This window comes from Pleurotus ostreatus (genome assembly GCF_014466165.1).
Source record: "Pleurotus ostreatus strain PC9 chromosome Unknown scaffold_11, whole genome shotgun sequence".
Lineage (NCBI taxonomy): Eukaryota > Fungi > Basidiomycota > Agaricomycetes > Agaricales > Pleurotaceae > Pleurotus > Pleurotus ostreatus.
In genome coordinates, this window is record NW_023503166.1 from 240,080 (window position 1) to 252,471 (window position 12,392).

Genomic DNA, 12,392 nt, shown 5'->3' on the forward strand with positions numbered 1-12,392 from the left:
CGTTTGGGGATTTGTTGCAGCTCAATGATATCGCTCAATGTCCAACTTCAACTAACGCCGCGATTAACTTGATATTATCAGGTTCTTACTTCACAGTCGCGGCAACATATCTCAATCACTCATGGAGGAATGGGCAGGGTACAACTTGCCGCACATTCAGTACCCTGTGCCTGTGTCGTCCGTCGTGACCAAGTTCTACACGGTTATTACGAGAATGAGACGCTGGAACGCGAGAGCGGGGAAAGGAGAACCCGGAGCCATTTCCCTCTTCCCTGCTGCACTAAGAAACAGAATAACGAACCCCACTGAATTCTGACATCAAGCAATATATCATGAAGCGGTGCGGGAGAAGAATCTCGTTACATACTAAGACGCGAACAATACAGTTATCATGAGAGTAGATTACAATTCAACTCGACTATTCACGGCCTCACCCCCATATCGCTCTGCGATAGCATAACCGCTGGCTTACCCCTCACCCGGCCTTCGAGCAGGAGCTCCTTCAGACCATAATCCGTATCCTGCGCCTTGCACCTTTCCCAAGCAGCTCCCGCATTTTCCACCTTCTCCACGTACTCCCTGGCTTCTTTCTCGTTCGTAGGCTCGGGCAGCATGCCAACCCTGCCCTCTATGTATCCGTACCAGTGGATCATGCGCCCGGCGTCGATTAGGCGGTAACTCTGCACATCGTTGGTACGCTCGTGCGGTGGCAGGTGGAGAGGCCCTGGCTGCGTCAGGATATTACGTATCCAGAAGGAGTTGTGGTTGAACTCGGCATTCTGAAGGCGAAGGAGGAAGGAGTAGCATTCGGTCCTACACAATGTGTTTGTTAGGTTAATGGCACTAGGAATAGTAAGTTAATCTGAGCCTCACCTGTCGTCGATTGACATCGCACGGGGGTTGATGGGCGTGCCGCAGTCCTCCATCAGGAGAATGGGGCTCAGAAGGTTCTTCGGTGGTTTGTTCTTTTCCGCGCTTCCGTAGTCCCGTGTACGCCAGTAGTCTTCTGGGTTCTTGTCGGTCTTCCGTGCTCTCACAAAGGCTTCAGATTCTTCGCAAGGGATGTAATAGCCATAGAGCTTGGGGAGAACAGCGCCGACGGGGACCGGATGTGCCAGATGTGGAGTCATTATGTTGAAGCCAGTGAAGTGCTCCATTAGGTGGCGGTGGCGAGCAGGATCAAGTTCCTCTTTGTCTTCGGCTTCGCCGTCTTTCTCATTCTCCTCATTCTTCGTACCTAGAGCAGGGGAATGGCCAAGGACCATATCGTCGTCGTCCGCAGGGCCGTAGACTCTCGTGTACATTTCCGCTTCGTGATCCAGCATAGCACGCGCGCCAGTAATAGGAAAAGCAATCTTCGCCGCCACAGAGACTGAGCCATCGGTCGTCATCCCAGCGAGCGCGCCGGGGAGCCGCAGGGACGCGCGATGCACGGACGAGTGGGATCCGTGTCCGAGGTGGGGAGCACCAGCAAGGTTCAAGTACGCGACATTCCCTGGCGCAGGCAGAGCAGGATACTTCAGGCGGTCGACATCAGGCCAGACGCGTTTGTAGTGCCGAGGGAGAAATTCCAGAGCGTCAGCACCCTCAGCTGGGTCCAGCACACGTTTACCTTCTGTGATTCCTCGAGGGTCGTTGACTATGAGGACATCCGGATAGAAGGAAGCAGGAATGAGCTCTTCTAGCTTGCTCTCGAAGCCGTAAGTATTTCCGAACAAAGACTAAGCGAAAGCATCAAGTTAGTGCCTTTCAAACTTCCATAAAAGATGAGAGAGCTTACCCCTCCGGTCGCTTTCGCATCCTTGTCTCCGAGGTCCAGTGGCAACATAGGTCCGATGCGTCCACCCCTTATCGAACGCCTGGAGGTATCGCTATCTTCGCCGCGATCTGAGCACGCAGCCACTGGGAGGCTCAGTAGGGGCCAGGGCTCGCACTTCTTCGGTGCTTCCTGATCTTCCAGCCTCTCTAACGCGATCCCTTTCGCCGCCAGCTCTGCAGACGTTTCTTCGAACTCCACGATCATGCTTTTCGACCAGATGGTCATGTATCCGACTTCTGGGATGCGGGATATCCAGTAAAATTGCGATGGTGTCGGGGCCCACATAAAACCATTCGGGGGACGCTTCCCGCGACAAGTAGGCCGGGGGAGCACCTCGCCAGACCGACGGCGCCAGGTCCAAGTCGCGTAGCGCTGACGAGTCTCGAGGTCTGATCCAGCCATTTATGAGATGACAATGTCTTAGGTGGTGGTAGGGAATGAAAAGGAAGATTGTGTGCCACTGTGCCACTGTGCCACTGACGGAATTTCAGTCGCGAAAGTGGCCACAGGAAACGCACGTGCTCTACAGACTGCGTATGTCCTGATTTGGTACTAAGTGCCAGAAACGGCAGTATTCACCTGAGTCTTCTTCAGGTCGATCTTGGGTCAATCGTTCATTCTGTACTGCATTTTTGAGCTCCTATACATCTAACTGGGAGGGAGTTTGAGTGACCCTACAGTACCTGGTACGTGTCCCACAGTGAGCCGCACGGTACCATCGAGGCTAACATAACTCGTGCCAGAATCTTACGAGCACCTCGAATTCATCGAGTGGAAACGCTGAAAGCCAGACTGACAGTATGCTCGATACGTCTCTCTGTTTTCGGTACCTTGTTGCCACAAGGGAATTGTAGTAAAACAGCACGTCCGATGGTACCAGCAGCCCCGCCCCCTCTTCAACCACCCGAGCCAGCATCACTTTTGGGGTCACAAATTCGCATTCTTCGCTGCTCTTTTCCTGATGCATGGCACTCTAATATCGCTGGTCTTGGCGCTTTCTCTGAGTGTATCCGGGACGCCTCAGCAGCCGAGCACAAAGGTCGCAAATGGTGGGTACCCTGTCTTGAGTACGAAGGAGTACACTAACAATTATCAGGTTCCACCGCGAAATGCGACCCCTACGAGGAGGATCTCGTAGAGGCTAACTTGTCCTCTTTTCCACCGATATGGGAGAAGGCCACCATTGTAGACGGCGACAAGGACGCGCAGGCAACTTTCTCCGCCCTAAAAGGCAAGATTCCCAATATATCCATAAAGGTATTTTCGTCGAAGTCGTGAAGTCGACAATGTCACTGACTTCCCACTAGGGTGGTGGAGCGTCAAACATTTCTGAAGCATTAAAAACCTACCCGGACAGCGACCCAGATTGTTGGTGGTCGTTTAACCAATGCACCGATGCAAAGTATCCAGGTGTACCAGACGATATATCGTTCGTGCCCGAAGTAGGTTATCCACATCATATGTTGAACAATGATGGTTGATCAGTACAGCCGAAAACTCTAGGATATGGCTTCGATGACGGACCCAACTGTGCTCACAATACTTTCTACGACTATCTGGCATCGCAGAAGCAACTTGCCAGTAAGCCAAATTCGAGCCCATCGTGCTAGCAATAGCTTACATTCTGAACAGCGATGTATTTCGTGGGTAGTAACGTTATAGATTGGCCGAGGGAAGCTCGGCGAGCCGTTTCGGACGGTGAGTACAGGAGATTTCACCAATATCGTTGTAGCTTAACTTACCGCAAACTGAAGGCCATGAGATCTGCCTTCGTGAGTCTTTATACTTGGCTCACTGCTGTCTCTGTTGACACACCTTTGTCCAGACGGATGGTCGCACAAGTACAGTAAGCCCGTTTTTCGTTGTTGGTTCATCAAACATGATAAACTTATCCCCCCTAGTGACTACGCTTTCCAACGAGGAGGCGTTTGCAGAGTTGTATTACGGTGTGTTAGCTGTGTGCTACCATACCTCCGTCATACTGACTGGCAACTTTAGCTGTATGTCTCTCGCCCTTCTTTGATGGAATCCATTCAACTAACATGATCATATCTGGGCTCAGAGAAAGGCAGTCCAGTTCATCACAGGTGTAACTCCAACTTGCTGGCGGGTAAGATCAGGTCTCTTTGCATAGTACAACTTTCCTTACCGCGCCCAAAGCCACCTTTCGGCGACACCGATGACCGAATCCGCTTCATTGCCCAGAGCCTCGATCTCGTCACCATCCTTTGGCAATACGACACCTTTGACTGGAAGGGCGGCCAAGGCGACGCGCAAGATGACGCTGAAGTCAACAAGAACTACGCTGACATAGTCTCCTTAGCTGAGAATGGTGCATTTGACAGCGTAAGTCAGCCTGGCCGCAAACTTGCGAACGGAATGGGGGTTGATTGTTACGGTTGCGGTATACAGGTGGGGGCGATCGTGCTTATGCACGAGCTAAGTACGTTCACGATGTCGAAAGCAGTAGAGTATTACCCCGACTTCAAGCGGGTATTTGATGTGAGAGTGCTTTCTTTCGTCTCGTGGAGCCAAGTCTGATACGTCACCCGCGCAGCACATTCTCCCTGTCGGCGCCGCTGTCAACACCACATCAAGTAACGACTTCAAACGAAGCATCCCCTACCAATACACTTGGACAGGTGTTGGCGGGCCTTACGATCCATATTATGGTATGTCGGGGTACCCGAATAGCGGCGTCTCGCTGCGAACGAGCAGACAAGATATAGCGGATGTTCTGTGGGTTATGTGTGTTGGGTTTTCAGTGTTGTTGTTGATCTTTAGAGTGGTATAATTGAGTCGGTTGACAAGTATAATATATAGTACTTCCGAACCTAGTAGCGTCGTTCTGTATTATCGTTGTTTGTTTAGATATCTTGTTTGGCTCGTATTGGACGCTAGGGCTTGTTATGCGGTTATTCGCGCCTTCGGCTCTGAGGGATGTCTGCCAATATCGCCGCGAATGGGAGACTTTGTTGACGCACAACGCACCAAGGGGGAATTCATATTCAGGGGCTAACGTGGGGAAGACCGCTTACATGCGAAGCAGAGCAAGCCACATCATGTATTCGAGTTCAGAGTACCACTACCCTTCCAAGTTGACATTTCCCGCGTTGATACGAGCCAGGAACAACTTCGTCTGCGACAAAATTACTAGCCTTCCGAAGCCAGCGAATGCCATATTTGCGGTTCGTGTACCGACGAAGAATTTCCCTAGCAGTGTCCCGTCCGCATTCCAAACCTGTTTCACGCTTCAGTCTGAAGCATAGCCAGAGCAGTAGGATCAAAAGCTAACCTGAACGCCATCTCCGGTGCCTGCATACACGTTCCCACTCATGTCGACTTGCAATCCATCAGGAATACCTGCATCGGTAAATGCCAGAATGCGTCGATTAACAAATCTTTGAGAAACGGAGTCGACATCAAAAGCATATCTACAGCGAGGGAAGCGAGTAAAAGTCAATTCTCCTAGTGCCGTTTACATTAGTACTCACATAGTAGCGGGTTGAGTTTGGAAATCAGATGTTCTCATGGGACTTTGAAGCGAACCTGTGTCAGAGCTAATATGATGCGAAGAAGTGAGTTAATTTCATAGGATAGGGTGAGAGAACTCACATGTAGGCCGTCTTCCCATCGTTGGTGAATGCTATTCCGTTGGGTCGCACGAACCCATCGGCGACCATTCGAACCTCCCCAGTGTCTGGATCAAATCTATAAACTTGGTTGGGCATCAAAGGCGCAGGGCGTATGCCAAGTGAGAATCCATATCTTTGTAAAGCTTGACATTAATGCACGTTGGATTGACGATGTGGGTGGTGTAATGCTTACTGGACGTCGGTAAAGAAGATCTTGCCGCTCTTGGGATGGATCTTCACATCATCTATCGAGTTGAATTGACGGCCGAAGAAGTTATTCAGTAGGACGGTCACATTGTGAGGCTGTCGTGGGTTCACAAGGGTTACAGCTGGAGGAAGAGGGCCTAGGCCATTTCCTACGAATAACAAGGAACCCCGGAACGGCCCAGAACCTCCGTTTGTCGACAGAACAGTCTCTGGTAGATCAAGCTAATGATCATAAGGGTCAAATGGGTATCACCGAGAAGAATAGAAAGAACGAACGGGAGTAACAGTAACATTGACCGTGGATCCCTTGCTAGCTTTCAGTGCTTCCTCGACCTCAGACATTCTCACCCTGTTTACTTTATTGTTCACACTGGCATTTCCAGGCGACGAGAAGCTGGAGAAGAATAGTTCATCCAAGGCTGGGACATATACCGGTGCCTCATTTGCGAAAGGAAGGTTCGGATTCGACGCGATTTCGTGGAACGAAGGGTTATGGCCGAGGATATCGAGAAATCTGTTGTCAACGACTTGAAAGAATGGGGGAGGAGTGGAAGTGGGATTAAAGGACGTATCGAATGCAGACGCGCGAAATGTAGCATTTTGGCCGAGTACTGCGAACGAAACAGGATCTAAAAACTCAAGCAGGCATTCGAAGTGAGTGGTACATCATAGCCTTTGCAGGTACTGATTTACCACTATCTGTGGTGGCGAGGGCGGCGCGACACCACATACTGTAGGTAGAGTAAGAGAAATCATGGCGGCAACGCTGACCCGTTGGCTTGAGAGGAACATATCTCACACAGGCATGGAGACGTTGGAGGCCTTTATATAGTCGAATTTATGCATAGGCACTTCTTAGGATCACGAACCTGGGTCGATGATTCCGTTAGCAAGAAAGGACCTCGTCGCACGACGGGGTTCGTATCATCCGGTCGGATGACAGGAATAGCTACTAGCGAATTTGGGGGTGTTCCTTTATTAGCACGTTTTCGAGGAGGAAGAGGAGGTACTAGTCCCTACGTTGAACAACGAGGATATCCTTCCTGGATGATTGATTATGTCGCTAAGAATACTGCAAGCACGAATGGATGGTAGGTAGATTCAACTACTCGCGGGTTCAAGGCCGCCACCCTTGGGTAAACTAGAAGTACACGAAAAATAAAGACTGGGAGAAAATAGAACAAAACTGGGAGGAACACATATCATGTGAAAATATCGGATAGCTTTCCTATATGAATCTCATTGTCGGAATGCACCGGCATCGCGTGTTGTATGCAACTCTAATGGTTGGAAGGCATCGTTGAACTTTCAACTGAGAGCGCGCAACACGTGGGGTCGTGCTGAAGCTCCGCTCAAATATAGCAACCTGTGAATATACCTCTTGGTTGGTCGTTTGGGAGGTGCCTCAGGATATAGTTTAATGCTTATATGAATCTACATGATGAGCACTACTCGTACGCATGAATTCCCGTGTAGTTGGAGCTGTGCATGTACTCACTACTGTGCGACGTTATGTTCCCCGATGTAGCAATACTTTGGTAGTGGGTTCGGTAGGAGTAGAACGTGACGCTACTTTCGCGAAGAACTACTTTGACCTGCAGCTGTGGTGATGTTTGTTATGAAGCGAGCTCCAGACGCTGCCTCGATGCCAGGGCATCGACATCAGAGCGACGAATATCCGGGTAGGAATTCTTTGTCGTTGTGGCAGGGATGGAAGAACGGTCACGAGGAGGCCTCTGCTTGGGCCCAGTGGCCAACCTGACGCGCATGAGTGGATCGAGCCTATTTGTTTGGTCACAGCGTACACAAGTTGTGGTTCCTGCGCCCTCTACTCTCCCTTCATCAACGCCATCGACCATGGAACAACCATCAAGCGTAGCCCCCGCAATGGATGGTGGGTCGACGAACATGTACGTCCACCTCACTCCAAACATACCTGGAATGGAAGTCGTGTTAACTGATGTTGAATTAAGGTTGATGCGCGGTGCAGCGTACAGCAATTTCGCGGAAGCCGTGGCGTGGTTTGCAAGGGAGAACGCGAACTTAGCAGAGCCTCAAGTACGGGAAGCTGTTGGGGGGCTACCGAGGGAACAAGCGCAGGACGCGAACCAAGAAGCAGCTGCCACCATCTTTGTTGAACAAGGAATAGAGGAAGTCGGAGTAGACCAACTTGCTGGACCGAGTTTCGAGGATCACCGACAATTCAATGACGGTACAAGTGGTCCTATGGCCGACGTCTTTCAACAACAACGCCCGGCGGGGGAACATCAGAACTTCCCAACCGCGGGGTCGTACCAAGCTCCTTTCGAGCTCGCCCGAGGTCACGTCGACTTCGAAATCCCAAGCCTGCCTCTGGAGGAGCTGGACGTCTATGGTATCGATGCGAGAGTCCAAGAAGAATACAACGCCCTGGTCCGTGGGAGCGAAGGGGAATTCGTATGGGAACCCGTAAGAGAGAATCAGATGGCTCCTGAAGCGCTCGAAAGTTCGCCTCAGCCCGCTTTCCGTGGTGCCTCTCCTGTAGGGTCGCTCACCTGGACCCATAGCCTCAACTCCGAGTTCGTCATTTCACCAGCAGAGACCTTCACCAGCAATGTCTACCTATTCTTTGGACATGTTGCTAGTGCCGCGGGGCCCGTGCGGAGCGAGAAGATCAGGGCATATAGGAATGGGTCGTCAGACTCCAGACCGATGAAACCGGAGGACTGGCCTGGGGATAGACACTGGTGAGTTGCGGAATCTCCGTAATGGCCAGGGGTGGATTAGCTAACGTGAGTGCAGGTTTAGGCAAGGGCATCTCCGCGAAGAGCAGAGAAAGCTTGCAGAAGCTGTGGGCGCTGCGTTTGCCACGATGGCTCCGGTGTTGCTGCAGGAGACCGAGGCGCTGAGCTGTTGTTGGGATATGGGCAGGGGCCGTCAGTGCGGCCGCAGGGTCACCAGGGAGGGCCTGTTCCAGCATTATAGTATATCCCACAAGGTTCACGAGGTTGACGGGAGGGTGAGATGCCGTCAGATAGACAGCGAGGGAGGGACTTGCGGGGTTACTCTGACAATCGCGGACATGGAGAAGCACCTTCTCAAGGCTCATCGTAAGCTCGTGGCTCGGTGCCCTCTCTGTCCCTACCAATGCACGGCCCCGGTGGCTATCCTGAAGCACATTCATTCCTGCAAGAAATACGCCGGGCGAATAGGGAGCATCTGGTAAGGAGATAATAGAGCAAAAACGAAGCTGGGGTTCGTTTGTTGATATTATCGGATTCATTCTATATTTTTAAGCAACATATTGTATTGTTAAACCAGGATAGTGTACTCTCGATTTTGCAAACTCACAGAGTCAGCTTTCACGACAAGCTGCGCGTCGTGTAATAGCAGAAACCGGGTTTCGTAAGTCAACCGTGGCGACAGTGCTGCACGGATGGTTAAAAACAGCACTTGCGTAAATATAGGCGTCTTTCAGTTGAGAGTACCTAGAACGGTAGTCAGCGAACAACACGAGGACGAGGGTACGGGACAGTAGATCAACATTAGAAATGACGATGAAGTGGGGGAAGTGGGGGTCTAATTCGGATCTAACATAGATTGACGAAATGCAGACCATGACCTTGATATTCAGCGACAAAATTCTGATGAGAAACATTAGGTTACATCATCCTCGGCGAACACCATATCTCTGCTTAGCCGCATATCGCCTCCATTTTTGTATGTCCTCGCGTTCTAATAAGAGTTCGACGGTGTAGTAGTTTTGCGCAAGGTCTTCCCCTCGTGCAACTGAGTGAACAACATTATGGCAAGGTCTGACAAATCGTTGAGTGATTGCGCATATAAAAGGGCATAGGCCTACTCACCGGCATATCCAAGCAACCGAGTTCAACATGGATTCGGGGTGCCATTTCCTCTTCAATACCTTTGCGTGTGTCGCGCGAGGTATGAGATGATGGTACGTCAAAGGGACCTGCCGTTCACAAATCTCGCATTCCGTCGTGCGCGTCGACGACCAGACGGGTGGAGGTGCAGATGCGTCAGAAACATAGACTTCGATGATCCGCTTCAAGAAATCAAGCGCAGACTCCGTGTCTTCAGAAAGTCCGTAAGCTGTGAGGGTGTCTGAGAATGACGCAGGCGTTGAATCCAGCGGCAAGGTATCAATCTCAGGCATGGAATCCTTCGTATCGTATGTGACCTCCCTGATAGACTGAGGGAGTGCGGACCAGCTCTCGGTGGCGAGAAAAGTCACAAAGTCGTCGAGATCGGATTCCGTGCTATCAGCTGGGGTGTAGTCCTGGCGAGACAGGATCCGCCTCGCCAAACAGTCCTTGAAGAGCCCAAAGTTTTGGACATCGCCCATAGCACTGGTCAGAAGGACGACCGACGCGAGCACCGAGGTTGATGTTGGCGTCCAAACGTTGAGCGCGCCGCTGTCGCTGGGCGCTTGTACTGTTTCCATTAGGGGTACAGGGGACGAGGCCAATATCCAGATATTGAAGGACACGAAATCTCACTTTGTGGTAGAGTGAGTGCACTTTAGCGTGCTTCAGAGCCATAGTACTATACAGAGCGTGTACTGTAACAATCACGATATTGGAAAGTACGATTTCAAGGCTGGCAAATGGGCTTGAAGCAAAGAGCACCATAGTACGCAGGATAGCGATGTGAAGTAGCATTGTATACTTCGACGGTGAGTACAATGGAAAAGCGAGAGTAAATATGAATTGATCAAAGGCTTAGCGCCAGGAAGGTATCAAAGCTCGGTCGGCGCCTCACGGTCTTTGAGGTGGGAGGATAGTGTCGTGGCAGGCGTGTTTGGTCTTGCAGTAGGAGGTGAATTCGGTCTCTGGGCTGGCGCCGTGTTGTGCCTCTGCGCAGGTGGCGTGTTTGGTCTCTGTGTGGGGGGCGCAGAGGTGTCTGTTCACAGCACCAGTTGTAGTGTAGGGATGGCCAGCATGTAGTGTCCAACTTCGAATCAGTGTAACCCCCATGGATTTTCGGCTGTAGGAGACGACGAGCACCAGTCATTGATCCCTACATTACTTAGTTTATCAAGCGAACGAAGTGAGTGTAATATCCATACTGCGAGGTACATGACAGATGTCATGTCACTAACTATCACAAACCACAAAGCTTCTCCCCTCCCCTCAAGTGCGAGAACTCAGCTTGGGCCATGACACTGGCCTCTAGCTCCGCAGACCACTACAAGCCATGATCGTTAGCCGCGAACGCAGTGAGACCGAGAAGACGTACGTTGTTGACACCGACGTCCTTCGCTCTTCCCCAGTCAATCAGCGTAGGGCTGTTGGCAGCAGAATCCCACAAGATGTTTCCCGGCTGGACATCAGTATGCAGGATCCCGTAGTTGTCCCTGGAGAAGCACAACAAATCAGCAACCGTGGACTGCGCGAGCGAAGAGACATACACATAGGCCCTGACTTGTCGGACGACCAATACGAGTTTCTCCCTGATCAATGCTTCACATCTCGCACGGTTGGCCTGCCCCATCATGACCGGCGCCAACTGTGTCGCGAAGAACCTCGTCCCCGTAAGATCTGTCTTGCCCGTGACTCCACGGAACACGATGAAGTTGTTTCCGTCGTAGCTGCCCTCAGCTAGCAGCTGATCCGTCTTCCGCAACCACTTGGCCTCGTCTGTGAACGTTGAGCTGGGTCCTGTTCGACGAGCATCGTAAGCGGTAGGTCGTCCGAGGCCAACATTGGACTTACTTGGACCAGTCTTTGCATAGGCCGTCACCAATGATCCAGTGGATGGATCAGGCCAACCACCGTCGACCCTGTATGTTATAGCCGAATTGCCTTGGTCTGCGACCTTGGTGATTGGCCGTGTGACACCGCCAAGTGTCAGCGAATTCGTGTCTACAATCACGAATTAGCCAAAGGGCGCGCTCGACACAGCAAAGACGTACCACAAGTGGTCGAGAAGGCGCGCTTGCTCTTCCCATTTGACCTGGGGCCACACTGGCCTGCTGCAGGCTTCTGGGTAGGTTGTGCGCCAGCAGTTGTGGTGGGTTTCGGGGCAGGGGTATTTGGCTTCGGGGCAGGGGCGTTGGGTCTCGGAGCAGCAGGAGGGGTGTTCGGCCTCTGAGCAGGAGGAGCGGGAGTGTTGGGTCTCTGCGCAGGTGGCGTGTTGGGTCTCTGTGCGGGGGGCGTATTTGGTCTCTGTGCGGGGGGCGTGTTGGGTCTTGGAGCTGGTGCAATAGGCCGCGGGGCAGGTGCAGCATTAGGCCTGGGAGCAGCCCCTGGCCTCGCTGCTGGCCTCGCTCTTGATTTCTGCGGACTCCTCGCTTGAAGGACAGCAGCGCGATACTGGTATTCACGTGGTCAGCAAGCGTGCACCAGCAACTATCAGCACGAAAGAGCACTTACAATGTCCGCCACATCGTGTGCATTCGACGGATCCCAGTTGCGGACTTCGACGTCTTGCTCGACGTCTCGCTCGATCATGCGCACCGGGGCGGGGGCTGCGAAGACGGCGATGGCGCAGGCCAGGAGGACAGATGCGCAGGTCAGTTGTCGAAACTGCATGATTGTGAAGTCGTGAAGGATGTCGTTGGCAAAGCTGGAGTTGGAGAGGTTGAGGAGCAATGTGGACCAGCCACGGTAGATGTGAGAAGGAGAGAAGGGGTGAGAGACCAGCTGCTGAAGAATTTGGGTGCGTACTCGCTATCTTTTATACGTAGAGCTCACCTGCTAGTGTTCATGATATGAATGCCGCAGTGACAT

At 51.9% G+C, this 12,392-nt stretch overlaps 5 protein-coding genes across 5 annotated transcripts; 2 read left to right on the plus strand and 3 right to left on the minus strand.

Annotated features, from left to right (window-relative positions):
• Positions 1-156: 156 nt before the first annotated feature.
• On the minus strand, positions 157-2,221 carry PC9H_002383 (uncharacterized protein; the record flags this gene model as incomplete). Its single annotated transcript, XM_036772024.1, has 5 exons — positions 157-195; positions 302-366; positions 473-813; positions 874-1,721; positions 1,781-2,221. The coding sequence occupies 5 exons, from the start codon at positions 2,219-2,221 to the stop codon at positions 157-159; spliced, it is 1,734 nt and encodes a 577-aa protein (XP_036625670.1).
• Positions 2,222-2,780: 559 nt separating this feature from the next.
• PC9H_002384 (uncharacterized protein) lies at positions 2,781-4,838 on the plus strand (the record flags this gene model as incomplete). Its single annotated transcript, XM_036772025.1, has 13 exons — positions 2,781-2,868; positions 2,916-3,076; positions 3,127-3,261; positions 3,310-3,400; positions 3,452-3,517; positions 3,574-3,591; positions 3,645-3,665; positions 3,721-3,819; positions 3,892-3,929; positions 3,980-4,165; positions 4,232-4,321; positions 4,377-4,567; positions 4,691-4,838. The coding sequence occupies 13 exons, from the start codon at positions 2,781-2,783 to the stop codon at positions 4,836-4,838; spliced, it is 1,332 nt and encodes a 443-aa protein (XP_036625671.1).
• A 66-nt stretch (positions 4,839-4,904) lies between these two features.
• Positions 4,905-6,391, minus strand: PC9H_002385 (uncharacterized protein; the record flags this gene model as incomplete). The annotated part of the gene is made up of 7 exons (XM_036772026.1): positions 4,905-5,060; positions 5,115-5,253; positions 5,314-5,379; positions 5,435-5,587; positions 5,648-5,883; positions 5,938-6,290; positions 6,355-6,391. The coding sequence occupies 7 exons, from the start codon at positions 6,389-6,391 to the stop codon at positions 4,905-4,907; spliced, it is 1,140 nt and encodes a 379-aa protein (XP_036625672.1).
• A 980-nt stretch (positions 6,392-7,371) lies between these two features.
• PC9H_002386 (uncharacterized protein) lies at positions 7,372-9,301 on the plus strand (the record flags this gene model as incomplete). The annotated part of the gene is made up of 7 exons (XM_036772027.1): positions 7,372-7,571; positions 7,635-8,387; positions 8,443-8,750; positions 8,834-8,862; positions 8,967-9,045; positions 9,108-9,164; positions 9,255-9,301. The coding sequence occupies 7 exons, from the start codon at positions 7,372-7,374 to the stop codon at positions 9,299-9,301; spliced, it is 1,473 nt and encodes a 490-aa protein (XP_036625673.1).
• A 6-nt stretch (positions 9,302-9,307) lies between these two features.
• Positions 9,308-12,194, minus strand: PC9H_002387 (uncharacterized protein; the record flags this gene model as incomplete). The annotated part of the gene is made up of 8 exons (XM_036772028.1): positions 9,308-9,455; positions 9,507-10,095; positions 10,773-10,848; positions 10,900-11,017; positions 11,072-11,321; positions 11,376-11,525; positions 11,576-11,975; positions 12,036-12,194. 8 exons carry the CDS (start codon positions 12,192-12,194, stop codon positions 9,308-9,310), a joined length of 1,890 nt encoding a protein of 629 aa, XP_036625674.1.
• Positions 12,195-12,392: the final 198 nt, after the last annotated feature.